Source organism: Paroedura picta, chromosome 1 (assembly GCF_049243985.1).
Source record: "Paroedura picta isolate Pp20150507F chromosome 1, Ppicta_v3.0, whole genome shotgun sequence".
Taxonomy (NCBI): Eukaryota; Metazoa; Chordata; class Lepidosauria; order Squamata; family Gekkonidae; genus Paroedura; species Paroedura picta.
Window position 1 is genome coordinate 201,921,673 of NC_135369.1, and position 15,856 is coordinate 201,937,528.

Genomic DNA, 15,856 nt, shown 5'->3' on the forward strand with positions numbered 1-15,856 from the left:
TTGGATCTAGCAGTTCCCTCCTCCTGTTCATGGAAGGGCAGTATGCTTTAATGCAGTGGTCCCCAACCCCCGGTCCAGGGACCTGGACCGGTCCGTGGATCAGTCGGCACTTTTGAACAATTTTGAGACTCCTTCTGGTACAGAAAAGTGGCATATTAGAACCACCTCTTCTTCTTCTATTCTGACCGAGAAGTAATATCAGGGCTCTCTCAGCCTTACCCACCCCACAGGGTGCCTGTTGTGGGGAGAGGAAAGGGAAGGTGATTGTAAGCCCCTCTGAGACTCCTTCGGGTAGAGAAAAGCGGCATAGAAGAACCAACTCTTCTACTGAGGTGGTTTATATTTGCTTGCCTTGCACTCTTAGCTTTTAGGGCAGGGGTCTCTTGGGACTCCGTTTCCCCCCCTAGCTTGTTTTCTATTATTTCTGCTCCTTGTTCCATCTTTCTGGATATGGCTGGTGTTTTTTTGATTGCAACTCAACTTGTAAGAGCAGTTTAAAGTGATTTGTAATCCTGGGAAGATCCTCCCCCTCTCTTCTCCAAGAAAGAAATCCCATTGGCCCTGCCTTCCAAACTGGTACAGGAATGACACCACACTGCTTCTTCCAGGAATGCTGAAAACAACATGTCACAGCGTTTTGCTTGGCACACTTGGACGGCCTTCCCCCAAAGCATTGCAGGTGAGCTCCTACGGAACAGGCTTATGCCGGTTATCATCACCTGGATTCGTGCTGTTGCCAGCTGTGTCTGAGGGGGTCTCCAAGGCTCTTGTCCCCTCCCCTCCCATTTTCCCCTTCTTACTAAATATTTCCTTGGTGAATGCTGTAAATTTATGGCACTCTGGCCTTGGCCTGCAATAAATGGAGAGAAACTTCCATATAAGGCCACTAAATAGCCTGATTTCAGAGGAAAAATGCAAACTGATGGGACTGTATTCTAATGACTGTAAATTCAGAAAGCAGCAGCATCTCGATCCTGTTGGACAGCTTAAGCCAGGGGTAGTCAAACTGCGGCCCTCCAGATGTCCGTGGACTACAATTCCCAGGAGCCCCTGCCAGCATTCGCTGGCAGGGGCTCCTGGGAATTGTAGTCCACGGACATCTGGAGGGCCGCAGTTTGATTACCCCTGGCTTAAGCAATGTGGAGCCTTCCCTGAATTCCCTTGCATTCTGTTGGGGTGGGTTTTAAAAGCATTAGGGATTGGTGCCTTCCTCGCAACAGCAACATATCCCATGCACCTTGGAACAGAGTTTTGCATTGCAGTTTGATCCGGCAGTGGTATTTCTCTAGCATCATGCAGCAGGACTCACGCGTGCTTGGAAAATTCAGTAAGCGCTGTGGAATGTGACCCAGAAAGGGCAAACTTTTGAGAGTGGTCTCGCAGAGAAAGAAGGTTCTTCAGAGTTTACAGGGAGCTTTTATCAAGAACAGTCGGGGGAATTTCATATGCACGGAAACGCATTTTTCTTTGAAGCTCACCATTCCGTTGCCTTCCCATGCAAGTCTGATTGGCTCTTTGCAGGTGTGGCCAAAGATAAGCCTGTGCAGTTTTCCAGTTTATCTTTAGGTGGATAGAATACAAGCCCTAGGTATTATGTGTCAAATCCCCCTCTAGCTGATCTTTCCTTCAACTTTTTTGGGTAATGATGCGAGTTGGCAATACTTCAAAGTGGTCCTCCTTGAACACCTTTTCCAAACATTGTCCTCAGTCCAGCATGCATGCATGTTTGCTTTCGCTCTCACACATACGTGGACAGACACACATACAAACACTCTTGTGTAAATGCATGTACCTGTCTTCACGGGGGGTCCTTGTTTTGAAAACATGGTATCCAAAACAGTTTAGAAAAACTACTCCCGGAATTGTGGGTGTGGAGTTTAGAACAACCTTTCTCAACCTTCTTTTGCCAATGAGGAGCCCCTGAAACATTCTTCAGGATTTGAGAAACCCTGGAAGTGATGTCAGCAGGCCACACCTTCCTGCCACGTCCCCAGAAGTCACATGCCACCAAAAGTGACATCGCCCAGATAGTCCACCAGATGTCACCAGGCCACTCCTACAGTGCGGGAAGTGACAGCACAGAAATATTTTCAGATAATTTGTGAACAGAACCAAACCTTCACTCTGAGCTGGCTACCAGTTTGTTCTTCTTCAGGAAAGGGAACCTCAGGGTTTCACAAAACCATAGCTGAGAAGGCTTGTTTAGAATCAGGAGAATTGCAAAAGATTGCTCCTCATCCTGGTAGCTGAAAATCCAGTTGCATTCCTCTGAATTGGAATAATTGTGTACAATTTGAAGCAAACCCTGAAGTGTCCTTGAGTACTAAAGAATTATACGTTGTCCATCCATCCACGCATTGCAGGACGTTGTCCATCCATCCACGCAAGGAACTTGAGGTATGCATTTGGTTAATCTGAGCTGAAAAAAACATCTGAAAAATATTGGTATTTTTTAGGGATTAATTCAGCTAAATGTAAATTTTGGTATTTTTTTGGCTATCTGAAATTGAATGAGCCTGAAAAATCCTAAAAATATTAATGATTTTTCAAGGTCAGATGGCTGGAAGTTGTTTAGAAGGGTTGTAATCCCTTTAAACACCTTCGAAGTGGATTTGTGACTTAGAGAAGAAGTTTAAAGGAATTGCAAACCCATTAAACACCTTCAGAGTTCATTTGCGCCATGGCTTGCAAAAGGCATTATAGTTTTAAAGAGACTGCATTCCCTTTAAAAATTGAATGCCTTGGATGGGGGCATCTTCTTTGGGGACCCACAGAACTGAACCCTTGGTCTAATCTTTTTGATTACTTGGAATTTCTTTTTAGAAGTTCTACTGCAGAAAATAGCCCCCCTCCAGAGCCCCAGATACCCGGGATCAATTCTCCATTATACCCTATGGCAGTGGTTCTCAACCTGGGGGTCCCGACCCCAAGTGAGATCACCTGGCCCCTTCTGCAGGCAACTGGGGGGTGTGGCAGCGGCCGAGCCATGGCCACCTCCAGCTCCACGCTGCCTCCAGATTGTCCTGTGCCTGCGTGCCCACCCCCACTGCAGTTGGGGTTGTGACTGTAAGGAGGTTGAGAAGCACTGCCCTATGGGGACCAATAACTATAATTGTCCCCATAGGGAACTGAAAGAATTTTGCATTCCCAAATAGTTACCAAATCTTAATACCATAGTAGTATTGGGATTCAGGAATATGGGGAGGTTTCATATTTCCCAGGAAATTGGGGTTTCAGTATACCTGAAACCAAAAAATACAGTTTTGAGTTTTTTTGTACAGTCCTAAAAGGATATTTACAGTTGCTCTTTTAGATGAGAGCTTTGTTCATACTTCCTTCTTCCCCCTCCGGGAAATAGTAATATTTTATCTAAACGTATATCCCCCAACTCTCGCACTTTAAAAAGGCAGGTGGGGATAGCTGACCACCCCCCCCCAAAAAAACATCATAATAAGAAAAACAGAACTAACTGAAGCCGGTACCAGATAAAACTGAAAAAACACAGGAGAGGTTTTTAAATAACCCACAGCAATATAAATAGTCGACTTTTACACCACCCCATGGAATACGATAGTTATATTTCTTACTAACCCAGGAATGGTTTAGCAGTGGGATTTCACATACTAACATCAACAAGACTCTACTGCAGTGATTCTCAACTGCCGTCACGGCATGACCCCAACTGTGGCAGTGGTGGCGTGCACACACACGCTGGCAGCATGCACAGGCAAGTGGGCAGAACAACAACGTTGAGGTGGCCAGTGCCATGGCTCTGCCAGCAGCCCACCGGCTGTTACCACCACTGCCCGCAGCGGCCACCAACCTGACGACCCTACAGAAGGAGCCAGGTGACCCCAGATTGGGGTCAAGACCCCAAGGTTGAGAACCACTACTCTACTGTAACTTGCTCTACATGGCGTAGGAAAAGGGTGCCAAAGTTGCAGCCATTTCAGAATGGCTGCCAGGTTCTGACCTTTTGCATGTTTGGTGTAGTGGTCAGGAGTGCGGACTTCTAATCTGGCGAGCCGGGTTCGATTCTGCACTCCCCCACATGCAGCCAGCTGGGTGACTTTGGGTTCGCCACAGCACTGATAAAACTGTTCTGACCGAGCAGGAATATCAGGGCTCTCTCAGCCTCACCCACCCCACAGGGTCTCTGTTGTGGGGAGAGGAATGGGAAGGCGACTGTAAGCGGCTTTGAGCCTCCTTCGGGTAGGGAAAAGCGGCATATAAGAACCAACTCTTCTTCTTCTTCTTCATGTGATGCTGGAAGATTTCAGCCACGTTCTGTATTAGTGGGAACATGTGTTTGTGGTAAAGTATTTGTCTTTGAGCGTGAATACTCAAGAACAGTAGCCCAGCTTGTAAACTATTATAATATGTATTATAAATATGAGATTTGTTAATTTTCCAGAAGTTTTGAACCTCTGGGGGGGAAATTGAAAATTGATATATGTATTCAATATTTACTGTCCTATCAAACCTAAACTTCTTTGACTGTTTTAACAACCTAAAATGTGCAACCTAAAACGCACAATCAAATATATTTGCTATATTTATGGAATTTTCAATTATAAATATTTTCATTTTCTGTAAGAAAAATTGCAAGTGTATCCTAGTTTTGAGAAAGTAGACCCTAGTTGTGCTCTAGGCTTCCTTAGCACACACTGTCTTTCATTTTTTGATTTCTGAGGAGCAGGCAAAAACAAAAATGAAGGCAGAAAACAAATTTTGGAGTAGAAAGAAAAGAAAGCTGGACAGAAACGTCACAATATGATTGTCAGGATATTGAGATATCAAACTGAACCTTGAAAATATTGAATTCTTTAATACTGTATTGTCATTAAGCACTTCATAGTATAAATTGTTGTCAGAATTATTTACTTATTGTTTTAAAGCTTTGCTTTATATGTTTACTAGTAATCAAGCCCGCTGTAGCTAAAATACAGCAGGTGCTAGGCATGGGAGCCCCCTTGGGCAGCGGCCTGATGTGGCGAGAGGCGCTTTGCGCCTCCGACGCGTCAGGCCGCCGGCAAAAGGAGCTCTGCGCGGCTCGCAGTTGCTTCCTTGTTAGCAGGGCGGGAATCGGCCGGGCCAATCGGCAGGCGCTTCGTGCCTGCCAATTGGCCCGGCCAATGGTCAGTCCGGAGGAAGGGGCCAATCGGCACCCTTCCTCATCCCGGACCGAGCCCGCCCTAACTCCTCCCACAAAGCCTTTTCGGCTTTATTTAGTCCACGGCGCCCACGGCCGCGGGCTGTGTTCAGATAATATAAGTTTTTGATTTTTTTAAAGTGCTTCCAGGTTCTCAGACGTTTTCATCCAGTGCAGTTATAATGTGTGAAATGCTTGGAAAGACAAGATTTTCCTCATTAGAACAGAAAATATTTTTGGACTTTTTTCAGTACTTCCCAAAATTTCCCAATTTTTCCATTGGAAAAAATGAAGCAGTCCTCAGACTTTTCCCTGCTATGCATTCTGAGTGTGACAAACATTGCTTAAGTATTTTACTCATTCTTAAAGATGAACTATTTCATAAGAGTTTGTTTTTAGAACTAGCTGCCCCTATTTTTTAATTTCCTGTTTTTCTGCTGGAAAAATTGAAAATATAAATTTCTTAGTGGGGGGTGGGAGGAATATTCCTCCCATCTCCCCCCCCCCACACCGCCCTGAGCTTTCATATCTGACTGTGACATGAATGATATCTCTCTAATTCTTGTGTGAAGCGAAGGTATAAAGGTTGAATATAAACTTATCTCCTTGTTGAGAACCTTTTCGTCTTTCTTTCAGGTATCAGCAATGCTGAAGCCCGTCAACCAGGAAAAGCACCGAATTTCAGTATAAACTGGACTGTAGGAGATGCTGGTCTTGAAGTAATTAATGCTACAACGGGCAAGGATGAATTGGGCCGCGCATCTCGTCTCTGTAAGCATGCTCTGTACAGTCGCTGGATGCGCATTCATGCAAAGGTATGTCTGGGAATGTCGGGTAGAATTAACCATTTGGCCTTTGAGCCTGTCCTTTATTGAACATTCAGTTCTCTCTTCAATGCCTCATCTTTCAAGACCAAAGGTACCAGTAGTTCACCATTGAGATTCTGTGAATGAGGATCTGTGTGTGGGCAGGCCTACCATCAGATAGGTCTTTACAGCAAAAAGCTTCCAGGGGGTGCTGCACAGCAGGGCCAAAACGTTGTTCTCACCCCAGGGATCTTGTTCCTCTTGTGCTGTCTATGGTCGTGTTTTTCACAGTCTCTAGCTACAGCTGAGAGGATTTCTTCCAGATCTGTTGAAGCTATGTCAACCTATGAGTCCTTTCTATAGCTCAGAAGGCCCTTTTCAAGAAATGCTCCTAATGAAGAAGAGTTGGTTCTTATATGCCATTTTTCTCTACCAGAAGGAGCCTCAGAGCAGCTCAAATTTGCCTTCCCTTTCCTCTCCCCACAACAGACACCCTGTGAGGTATGTGGGGCTGAGAGAGCCCTGATATTACTGCTCGGTCAGAACAGGGCTTGATCAGTGTTGTGGCAAGTTCAAGGTCACCTAGCTGGCTGCATGTACGGGAGCACGCCAGATTAAAGTCGGTGCTTTTAACCACTACACCAAGCTGACTCTGATAGTTGGATAAAATGTAGGGCAAAGACGACTCAAAGTGGTGAACCTGACCTCTGTCTGTTCTCTTTGGGTAAAGTCATAATGTCCTTGTAAGGCCTGCCCAACCCTTCACTCCTAAAGCTCAGGAGGAGAGGTCATCAAAAGGCATGGCAACATGTAGAAGAAAGCCTTTAAAACAGTGGTTCTCAACCTTCCTTTAATAAAGTCCCCAACCGTACAGACCCCAAACATATGATCATGCAAGTGTTCTTTCACATAAATTAAACCGAAACTGACCAATGGCATGAAGATCCATTGTTCATGATTGTATATACATTGGTTTTTTCCCAGGGTTTCTCAGTTCAGTTCTGCGTCTTGTTCCACCATGCTGATCTCACTCTTTTCCTCAGCTCCAGACAGACAAACGCTCTATCTTGATCTATCCCACATGGATGTTGTGTAGATCCCCCCCCCCCAGCCAAGCTGCTTGCCTTGCTGTGACTCCCAAAGGAACCCTCAACCTAGCTGGCCCTGGAGAAAGCTCCCAATTCTGCATCTTTGTAATTGACGTGTTTGGCTCCACCTCCCAGATCAATGTTTCAGTAGGTTCCCATCTTGGTCACACTCCCTTCTCATCATGTCTCTTCTGAACCTCTAGCTAAGAAGGGCAAACCTAAAGAAAAACATAAATTAGCTTCCCAGCAGGGCGCTCCCATCTGCTTTCCTGAGCTAACACAAGCCTTGCAGGAGACTTCCAGGACTTCAGCTCTGGGTCTGTTTCTGTCTCAGGTGAGGATATGGCTACGCAGGCTTACTTCTTGGCCAGGTTCCACGTGAGTCCAATGCAGAGCAAATGGCCACGGTCTTGTGATCTCAGCCCCAACTGCTTTTGTGATTGCCTTCACATCCCTGCATGATGTCTCCAGAATATATAGAGGAATGGGGTGAAAATTTTACAGGCCCCTGGGGTGCAAATATGTATCATTACCCTCATCAGGTGTCTTGGATCTGCCTTCAGTGACTGTTGCATGAAGGCTACATCCTTCTGTTCTTGCAGTTAGAATAAGAGGTAGTGATTGAAAAAATCAAATTGGAGCCCAGATGACAGGGTTGGCGAGCCATCTCCAGCATCCCCCAAGGAGACTCTGAATGTTTTGAGAACAGATTATTCATATGTTCCAGTTACTCAAGATAGAAGTCATTATCTTAAAGCATAAACTAAAGATAAGATGCTGAGTTGCCTCTGTCCAGGTTCTCCTGGGATTATTGCCTTCCCGTATTTGAAGGGTCTTGAGGACCTCACACAGAAACTGTGTCAGAAGCCTGCACCTCTCCAGCCTACCTTGAGAAGGGTAGAACATTTTTATAAGATCAAAAAGGAGCTAGTTAACTACTTTGGTGACAGAGGAGATGCAGCTGAAAGGCTGCCAGGCCTACCACTCCACTCCTACAAAGAAGGGAAAAAACTGAGTGTCCTGGGTCAAAAATTATATTTTTCAGTATCATTAGGTTTCAAAATCACTATGAAACCATTCTGGCTGATTATCAGGAGTTCTAAGAGGAGAGGATTCGGTGTTTTCTGAAACTTATGTCAGTAGGTAAGTGCCCCCTCGCTAGAGTTCTTCATACTGAGGCCATTACACAGGAGGTGACATTTTGTGGATTTGGATTCATGGGCCATGGTGAGCGTGCATGGTTAAGATCAATGCTGTTGCCTGAGGAGAACAGGCTTAGTTGAGGACTTTAGAAGTTTCTACTCTCTTCTCTCCCAAGGAGGAGGTGCCTTCCCTGCTATTGAAGAACAAGCAGCCATCTCAGTCTCTAGGAGTCTCACAGTTGTCCATGTCCCAGCTTAAGCAGAGATTCTTTGTGAGACAGCCCTGGCATCTGTATTAATGGCACTACTGCTTTTCTGCCCCCTCAATATCCTACCCGTCAACCATTTACCATTGTCAACCTCTGTTAGGTCAGAGACAGATAACCCAGTCTGATACAGCCTGGGAGGCTATTACTACTGATTAGTGGGTTTTGTCCATAGTTAGATTTGTTTACAGTTTAAGTCTATCCTTCCCCCCTTGCTGTTTACCTATATGGGTTTCCAACCAAGCTGCTTTGGGTCATTCCCTGGCTTTGACTTCCCTAATTGATAAGGGTGCCATCTAAGAGGTTATAGGATCTCAGGCTTCTGAGGGTTTTTTCTCTTGTATGTCCCTAGTAGATAAGATGGGGGAATTAGATCCATTTTAGACAGAAAATTGAATGATTTTCTTCACGTCTCTAAGTTCTGAATGGTGTCCATTCCTTCAATTTTGCAATTATAACAATTTAATTGTGGGTTCATGGTTATTGATTTGAAGAATGCGTATTTTCGTATTTCACTCCACCCTGAACATCACAAGTTCTTGTGCTTTTCCTGTGAGGGGCATCTTTTTCAGTACAGTCTGACCTTTTGGACTATCCACTGCACCCAGGTGGCTATATCAATAAGCAGGGAGAAATAGAATCACTCAAACTATGTCAGAAAGAAACCAGAATATGGCAGTGGACGATACATTACAGTGTACACACAGCAGGAGATATAAACATATTAGCAGATACACTAAGAAGGGACTCCTTAGCCACTCAAGTAAGTGAACTTACTATTCTGTCATGTGTGACTGACTGCACAGAAGCCACAAAGATGAAAATATGGTTGTGTTTACCTGTAACTGTTGTTCACCAAGTGGTCTTCTGTGCAGACATATATCCCTCCCTCCTTTTCCCCCACTGGGAGTTAACAATTGTTTGCTTGTATGCACCTTTAAGGGTTGCAAAGGATTGCTCACCCCTCCCACATCATGTGACTTTTGGGCAGAAAAGCCAGCCTCAGCTAAGATGGGAGAGAGAGCACCCTTGGGATCAAGAAATATCTTTAAATCGCTTGCTAGCTCCTCTTCTGTGGCAGGCCTGTGAAAGCATAGTCCCCATGTGTGCTTGCACAGAAGACCATATGATGAACAACAGTTGCAGGTCATGTTATTAAATCTCCACCTTTTTGTCATACGACAGTTGTAGAATGCTTCTGGAAATGAGCAAGAATTGTAGTATAATTTTGGGGGAATGATGAATTTGAGAATTTTAGCGGTCAGGTTTGCTTGATGGACTTCAGTGTTGGTGGACTCAGTGGCCGAAGGGCCCTATCTTCACCACTCATAAGAGTCCTCTTGCTCCAAGGCGGAGCACTTATCCCCAAGGACTGAATAGAACTGCTTCTCGAAAAGGGCGGGTGGGGTTTAAAGTAAGGTTCTCAATTCCAGGCTGGGAAATACCTAGGGATTGGAGGGTTGAGCTAGAGGAGCGATGGGATGATGCCATAGTCCGCCCTCCAAAAGGGCCATGGTATTTATAATATTCACTGCCAAAAAAGTGTTTGGAAAGGGCATGGGAAGAAGGTATATTTGGTTCCTAGTTTTGGAATTTGGTTTCAATGGGAAGTCAGTTTTCAGATCATATTGTGTAGACAAAATATTTTCTTGTAATAGGCCAATTAAGTAATTAAATGCTGGGAATGGGGAGAATAAAGTATTTGCTTTGTGTAAAAGTACTCTTCCCTTCTTCTAGCTTTCTTCCAGCCTTCGTTCAAAAGTCACCCAACCAAACCTGTACTACGAAACCAAGCAAGTAGCTTTGGAATATCAAAGCGCCAAAGAATCTTTGTTCAAAGCATTTTCCAAGGCTGGGCTTGGAGCCTGGGTGGAGAAACCAATAGAACAGGATCAGTTCTCCCTCGCAGTCTGACCCGCGGATTTGGACTTCACTCACAATAGGGGCTATGGTGGATATATCCGACATCATTGCATTGATTCAGCTATCATGGCAGCTTTAAATTTTTTGGTTTATAGACAACTAATTGGTGATCGTTTTCTTTTTTCTTTTTTGGCTGAACTGTCATGGAAAACTGGTGATATTTTTACTAGTTTAGAATTTTTTTTTTAAATTAATATTTTCTCAAGATCTTGCTTCTGCAGCTGTCTTAAAATGACTCATCTGGACAGTTTAGGAATTATTTTAAAAGCATTGCACCCAATTTCATGAAATAATGTAAAACCCATGAAGCTCTACAGTACACCTTTTAAGTCTGTGATTGAATTCCTGTGTCCTTTTAGAGCCTGATAATTTATGTGCTTCTAGATTATTTTTGAATTGTTGAAATTCATAAAACCAAGCTGGAGTTTGGAATAGCTAGGGTGTTTTCCCCCCCTGCCTCCTTGCTCTTTAAAAACCAGCTGCTGAACACTTTTGTGTCCTTGATGTATGTATTTATTAGCCTGTGATTCAATTTTTTAACATGCCACTTTTTAATTCCATTTTTAAAATACTTGTCTTTGCTTTCCATTTACACACGCATTGTGAAGTTATTTGTTTTTTTTACCATTGTAAACTGGAAACAAAAAAAAATTTGTAAGCTAATACATTTTAGATTTTAATGTAAAAATCAAAAAAAAAATCAAGAGAAGTAGATGTTCTGTGCTTCACAGGAACTCAGTGGAGGACCATGATAAATATTACCAGTGATGTGGCAACTTCAGAACACTTGTTTGTGAGGAAATACGCTGCCTTGCCAAGAAAGCAAACAGAATAGTGCATGAACTCCACAAGTCGTTAAGGAAGTGAGAAGTTAATCAGAGGACAAAAGAATTTTATACTCTGCTTTCGCCAAAACGTCCCCCTTAATTGCATGTGATTTTTTTTACAACTGAGACTATAACATTCTCGCCCAAGTAATCTGAAATTCACTTTTGTTTGATCAATCTCATTTTTTTCTTTCTACTAATGTGTACAGTCTCTGATCCATCAGCATCTTTGTATGAATTCCGTTTGCTGAAGGGCTGCAATCCGGACTGAGGAAGTTAGTCGTACCCATGCTGAGCACAAGGGCCACCTCTCTGCAGGAAGTCCTCTGACAAAGTCCCTGCTGATTGCCGTTGTTAGCTCGTCTCTGAAGCCATCAGTCCCACAGACGACCCCTAAAAAGTCTCCCATTTAATGCTTCTCCGTCTGGCAAGAACACGACCAGGCGCCTCAAGCATAGGAGGCTCAGAACCGGACAAGCTGTAAGGCTGATGCCACATTTACAAACAGCCTTCCTAGGTGGGCTGTCCTAGAGGTATTAGATGTATATAAGAAATACTGCAGAGAATTTGTTTCTGTAAATAATTTCTGTGTGTGTGTGTGTGTGTGTGTGTGTGATGCCAATCAGAGTAGGGAATCTGGGCCTGATCTTTGTCAGCCAAACACATCTTACAGGTTCAGTAGGTCTGCTTATAATTAATGCTTGGACGGTTTGCTAAACCAGTGCCAGAAATCAAAGTTGCACTAGTGATCTATCATGTATAATCTTGGCTTCTGTGTGATGTGATGGTGGAAGGTATCACATCAGCTAAAAGTATTTTTAAAGGTGTCTGTGACTATATGTAGTAGACTTAATGGTAACTAGTTCCTCTTTTCCAAGACATTGTTCTGGGCACTTTCACCATCATAGTGGCATAGCAATAGATGCAAAAAAAAAGCAGTCTAAGGTGGTTGTGCATGCCCAGGGGAGCCCTGTGCTATTCAGTGGTACCCATCTCTGTTAAAAAGAGAGGGAAAGTGTATGTGTTTAAAAGAGTATGACCCAATGGCATGATAGCAATATGTTAATATAGCCTTTAATAGAATAAATCAGAATTTTATTATATGAAAGCAAATAATATATATATATTTTAAAATATTTAATGGGCATCTTTCTTGCAGTACTCTGGTTTTAAATAGGGGGTAAACATATCCATATGCATAAAGTAGGTCACCTAAATAGTTCCACTCAAGCATATTCTAGTCCCGTGGATCAGGGCCATGGTGTGGATGACCACAAAGTCAACGAGGGTTGCCAGTTCTTGAAATTGGAAGTTCTAGTAGCTGGGCAGGTCCTAGCATCAAGTCTCTCTGGGTCACAACACAGATCCTGGAGGATGCCTGAGGATGGCGAGGGCAGGGTGGAAGCTAGAAGGTTTTTTAATGGGCCTCTGGACTGGAAAAATAAATCTGATGGGGGAAAAATGAAGAGCCATGCTTTGCTTCCTAGGGAACTGGCCTGAAAGAGTGCACCCCATTTAAAACAACAAGCCCACAAGCCCCAAAATCTAGCAGAAAGAAGCTATGGCTGGCTCATTTATTTCCTCTGATGATTGACTGGCAATCCTAATTGTGGACCTTAAAAATGTTGGTTTAAAAGGCATGTCATAATCAATACTATATTGTGAGGTCTTCATGCTGACTACAATTCATAGCTTTAAACGGAGCCTGCTGTTCAATTCTCTGCTTCTTCATAAGCGTGCTGTAGATCTTTCTTACACCAAGGCTGTTGTAGCCTTTGACACCAGGTCTGCAATATGCAGCAGTCATTTTTGTGAAGGCCTGTTGGTATATGTGTGAGATAATTATTAGTGTGCACAATAAAACTTCCTTGACTAGTACAGGACTAGAAAGTGATCTCTAGAAAGAATAGTCCAGTGGTGGAAATGTCATTGATCAGGTAACTTGCCTAACACCAGCACAAATAGGTCAGAATTCCTGGCACTATACCCTGTTTGCGTTTTCTATTCTTTGTGACCGGTAGGGCAACACCTGTACAAAGATATAAGGAACAGGTGCTTTCCCATGCTAGGTCAGACGGCCAACGCTGCGTGTCCATCTCCTCCCAGCTCAGCCAGCCCATTTCCTCACAGAGCAAAGACTGGAATATTGGAAATACACGGTTGATGTTGCCACATAACTGCAATGCAAAGTTATTTTTATTTTCCAATATGAGGAAAGTACTTCAGGTTTTGTCGTCTGCAGTTGAAGCACAATCTGCTGTGGAAAAATCTGATATCTTTTAAGAATGGTGGGGAGGGGGAGGATATATTGTGATGGGAACTCAAATATTTAAGCAAGTCCACAAATAAAATGGACACAAACATCATTGGCATTGTGGTGTTGTGTTTATTTGGAATGTACAAGGAGGGGGGCAGTCTCAATTTTGAGGCCTTTGAAGACGCTCTAATACTCAGTAGACTGTTTCTGCTGTCCAAATGTGTAAGCGAGCTTTCAGACAGGCTTGCAATAGGCTTTACAATACATCTCACTCTGTAAAAGCTAACAGATGACGTAAAATACACTGCTCCTGTTATTAAATGCTCTGGTCCTCTTTAAAGCAATAAATAAAAACCTCTTGATTCTTCTGCCTAAAAGGCGATATCCTGTATTATAATATGTCAAAAAAGCAGTTTACCCCACCCCAGGTCTTCCTCTCCAGAGTGTGTTCTTGAGTTTCCTTTCTGACCAGGCAAGGAGCTGCGTAGGCCTGATTTGAAATCTGAGAGTGCTGCCCTTGTGCAAAGTTCCTGGACTGAATGGAATGCTCTGTTAACTGACTAGCTCTCCAGTGTTTCTAATGGAGTCCAACTGGCATCCCCCATGGAGCTATTCCCCCTTCAACACCACCATTTTCCAGATTTTAGATGCTTGGGTTGAAGTGGTTGCCTACCAGGGTGTGGATGTGTGATGTGCTCAGACACGGAGTACAAGTTACAGGATGCGGATGCAAGCCCCTAGAATCATAGAGTTGGAAGGGACCTCGTGGGTCATCTAGTCAACCCCCTGCACTATACAGGACACTCACATCCCAATCGCTCATCTACTGTAGCCTGCCACCCCCTTTAGCCTTCACAGAATCAGCCCGTTTAAAAATTTCCAAAGATGGAGAACCCACCACCTCCCGAGGAAGCCTCTTCCTCTGAGAAACTGCTCTACCTGTCAGGAACTTCTTCCGGATGTTTAGACGGAATTTCTTTTGAATTAATTTCATCCCATTGGTTCTGGTCTGTCCCTCTGGGGCAAGAGAGAACAACTCTGCTCCATCCTCCATATGGCACCCTTTTAAATACTTGAAGATGGTTATCAGATCCCCTCTTAGTCGTTTCCTCTCTAGGCTAAACAGACCAAGCTCCCCCAACCTTTCTTCATATGTCTTGGTCTCCAAACCCCTGAAATTATGCACTATACCTGGGTTTTAGAAAGAGCATGCCAAAAAAACTTTGAAGAGAATCAGGAGGGGGAAGCTTTTGTAATTCTTATGGGCTCTGTATTTTCTGATGCTCTCCAGGCTAAGTAATGGGACAAGCTGAGATGGTCCATTCTCTACATGGATGCTCCAGCCCTTGCTGCATTTGTAAGCATGCAACTAAACCACTTCAGTAGTTCCCAATATTTCTGTAGCTCTGGCCTGGCAGGTACACCCAGTCCCACGCTTACCCTTCATCTTCTGGCCACTAGAGCTGTAGGATACCTTCTAGCCAACAGTCTTAAGCTTTGTACTTGAACCCACAGACACACACAGTTCAAGAGTGTAGCCAAGATAAACACAGCTGAACAGTTAGGACCTACAAAGGTTGAATGCATTGTTATTAAAATTAATTTTATTGTGCACATTTTTTTAAAACTATAGGAATTAAAGCATATATCCAGCCCATAGGCTATTGCAAACCAGTATGCTATTCCGCATGTGAACCAATAGACAGATGCGTTTCGGCCTTTAAAGGGCCTTCTTCAACGGTCTGGTTTTAACATACACCAGTTCTTAACGCAGAAAATATGGACAGCAGCCAAGAAAAGCTCCAAAGCAAGAGCTGTAAAGTATCAGAGTCACTTAATGACTTCACTCATTGCAATACATCTTTAAACAGCCCTGTGGCACGGAGCGCCACGGACTGAATAAAGCAGTAAGGGCTGTGTGGGAGGAGTTAGGGCAGGCCCTGTCCGGGATAAAAACTCAGAGGGGCCAATCAGGAGCCGCGAAGCGGCTCCTGATTGGCCCCTCCGAGTGTCCATCCCGCCCCAAGCAGCCGGCTACTTCACCCGCCCAGGGAATATGGCGGAGCGGCCTCGCCGCATCGGAGACTCGGCGAGGCCGCTCCGCCGGCCGGGAGAAGGCTCCAGAGAGCCTCGGGTGGGGGGTGGGCCGGGCAGCCTTCTCCTGGCCGGCAGAGTGGCCTCGCTGCATTGGGGACGCGGCCTGGCCGCTCCGCCGGCCGGGAGAAGACTCCAGAGAGCCTCGGGTGGGGGGTGGGCCGGGAAGCCTTCTCGAGGCCGCTCCGCCGGCCGGGAGACGGCTCGACAGAGTCTTGGGTGGGGGGTGGGCCGGGCAGCCTTCTCCCGCGCCCAGCCAACGTCCTCTAAGATCGACACAAAGACGCCGACGCCGAGTCGC

General features: G+C 44.6%; 1 protein-coding gene across 3 annotated transcripts in view; it reads left to right on the forward strand.

Moving 5' to 3' along the window:
• The window catches only part of ADARB1 (adenosine deaminase RNA specific B1), a 78,539-nt gene extending 64,969 nt beyond the window's left edge, over positions 1-13,570 (forward strand). For all 3 annotated transcript variants that reach the window (XM_077316804.1, XM_077316813.1, XM_077316821.1), the window contains 2 exons: positions 5,789-5,967; positions 10,192-13,570. In XM_077316804.1, the coding sequence (XP_077172919.1) occupies positions 5,789-5,967; positions 10,192-10,368 (356 nt within the window). In that variant the 3' untranslated portion in view covers positions 10,369-13,570. The remainder of the gene's footprint in view (positions 1-5,788; positions 5,968-10,191) is intronic.
• The last annotated feature ends 2,286 nt before the right edge of the window (positions 13,571-15,856 follow it).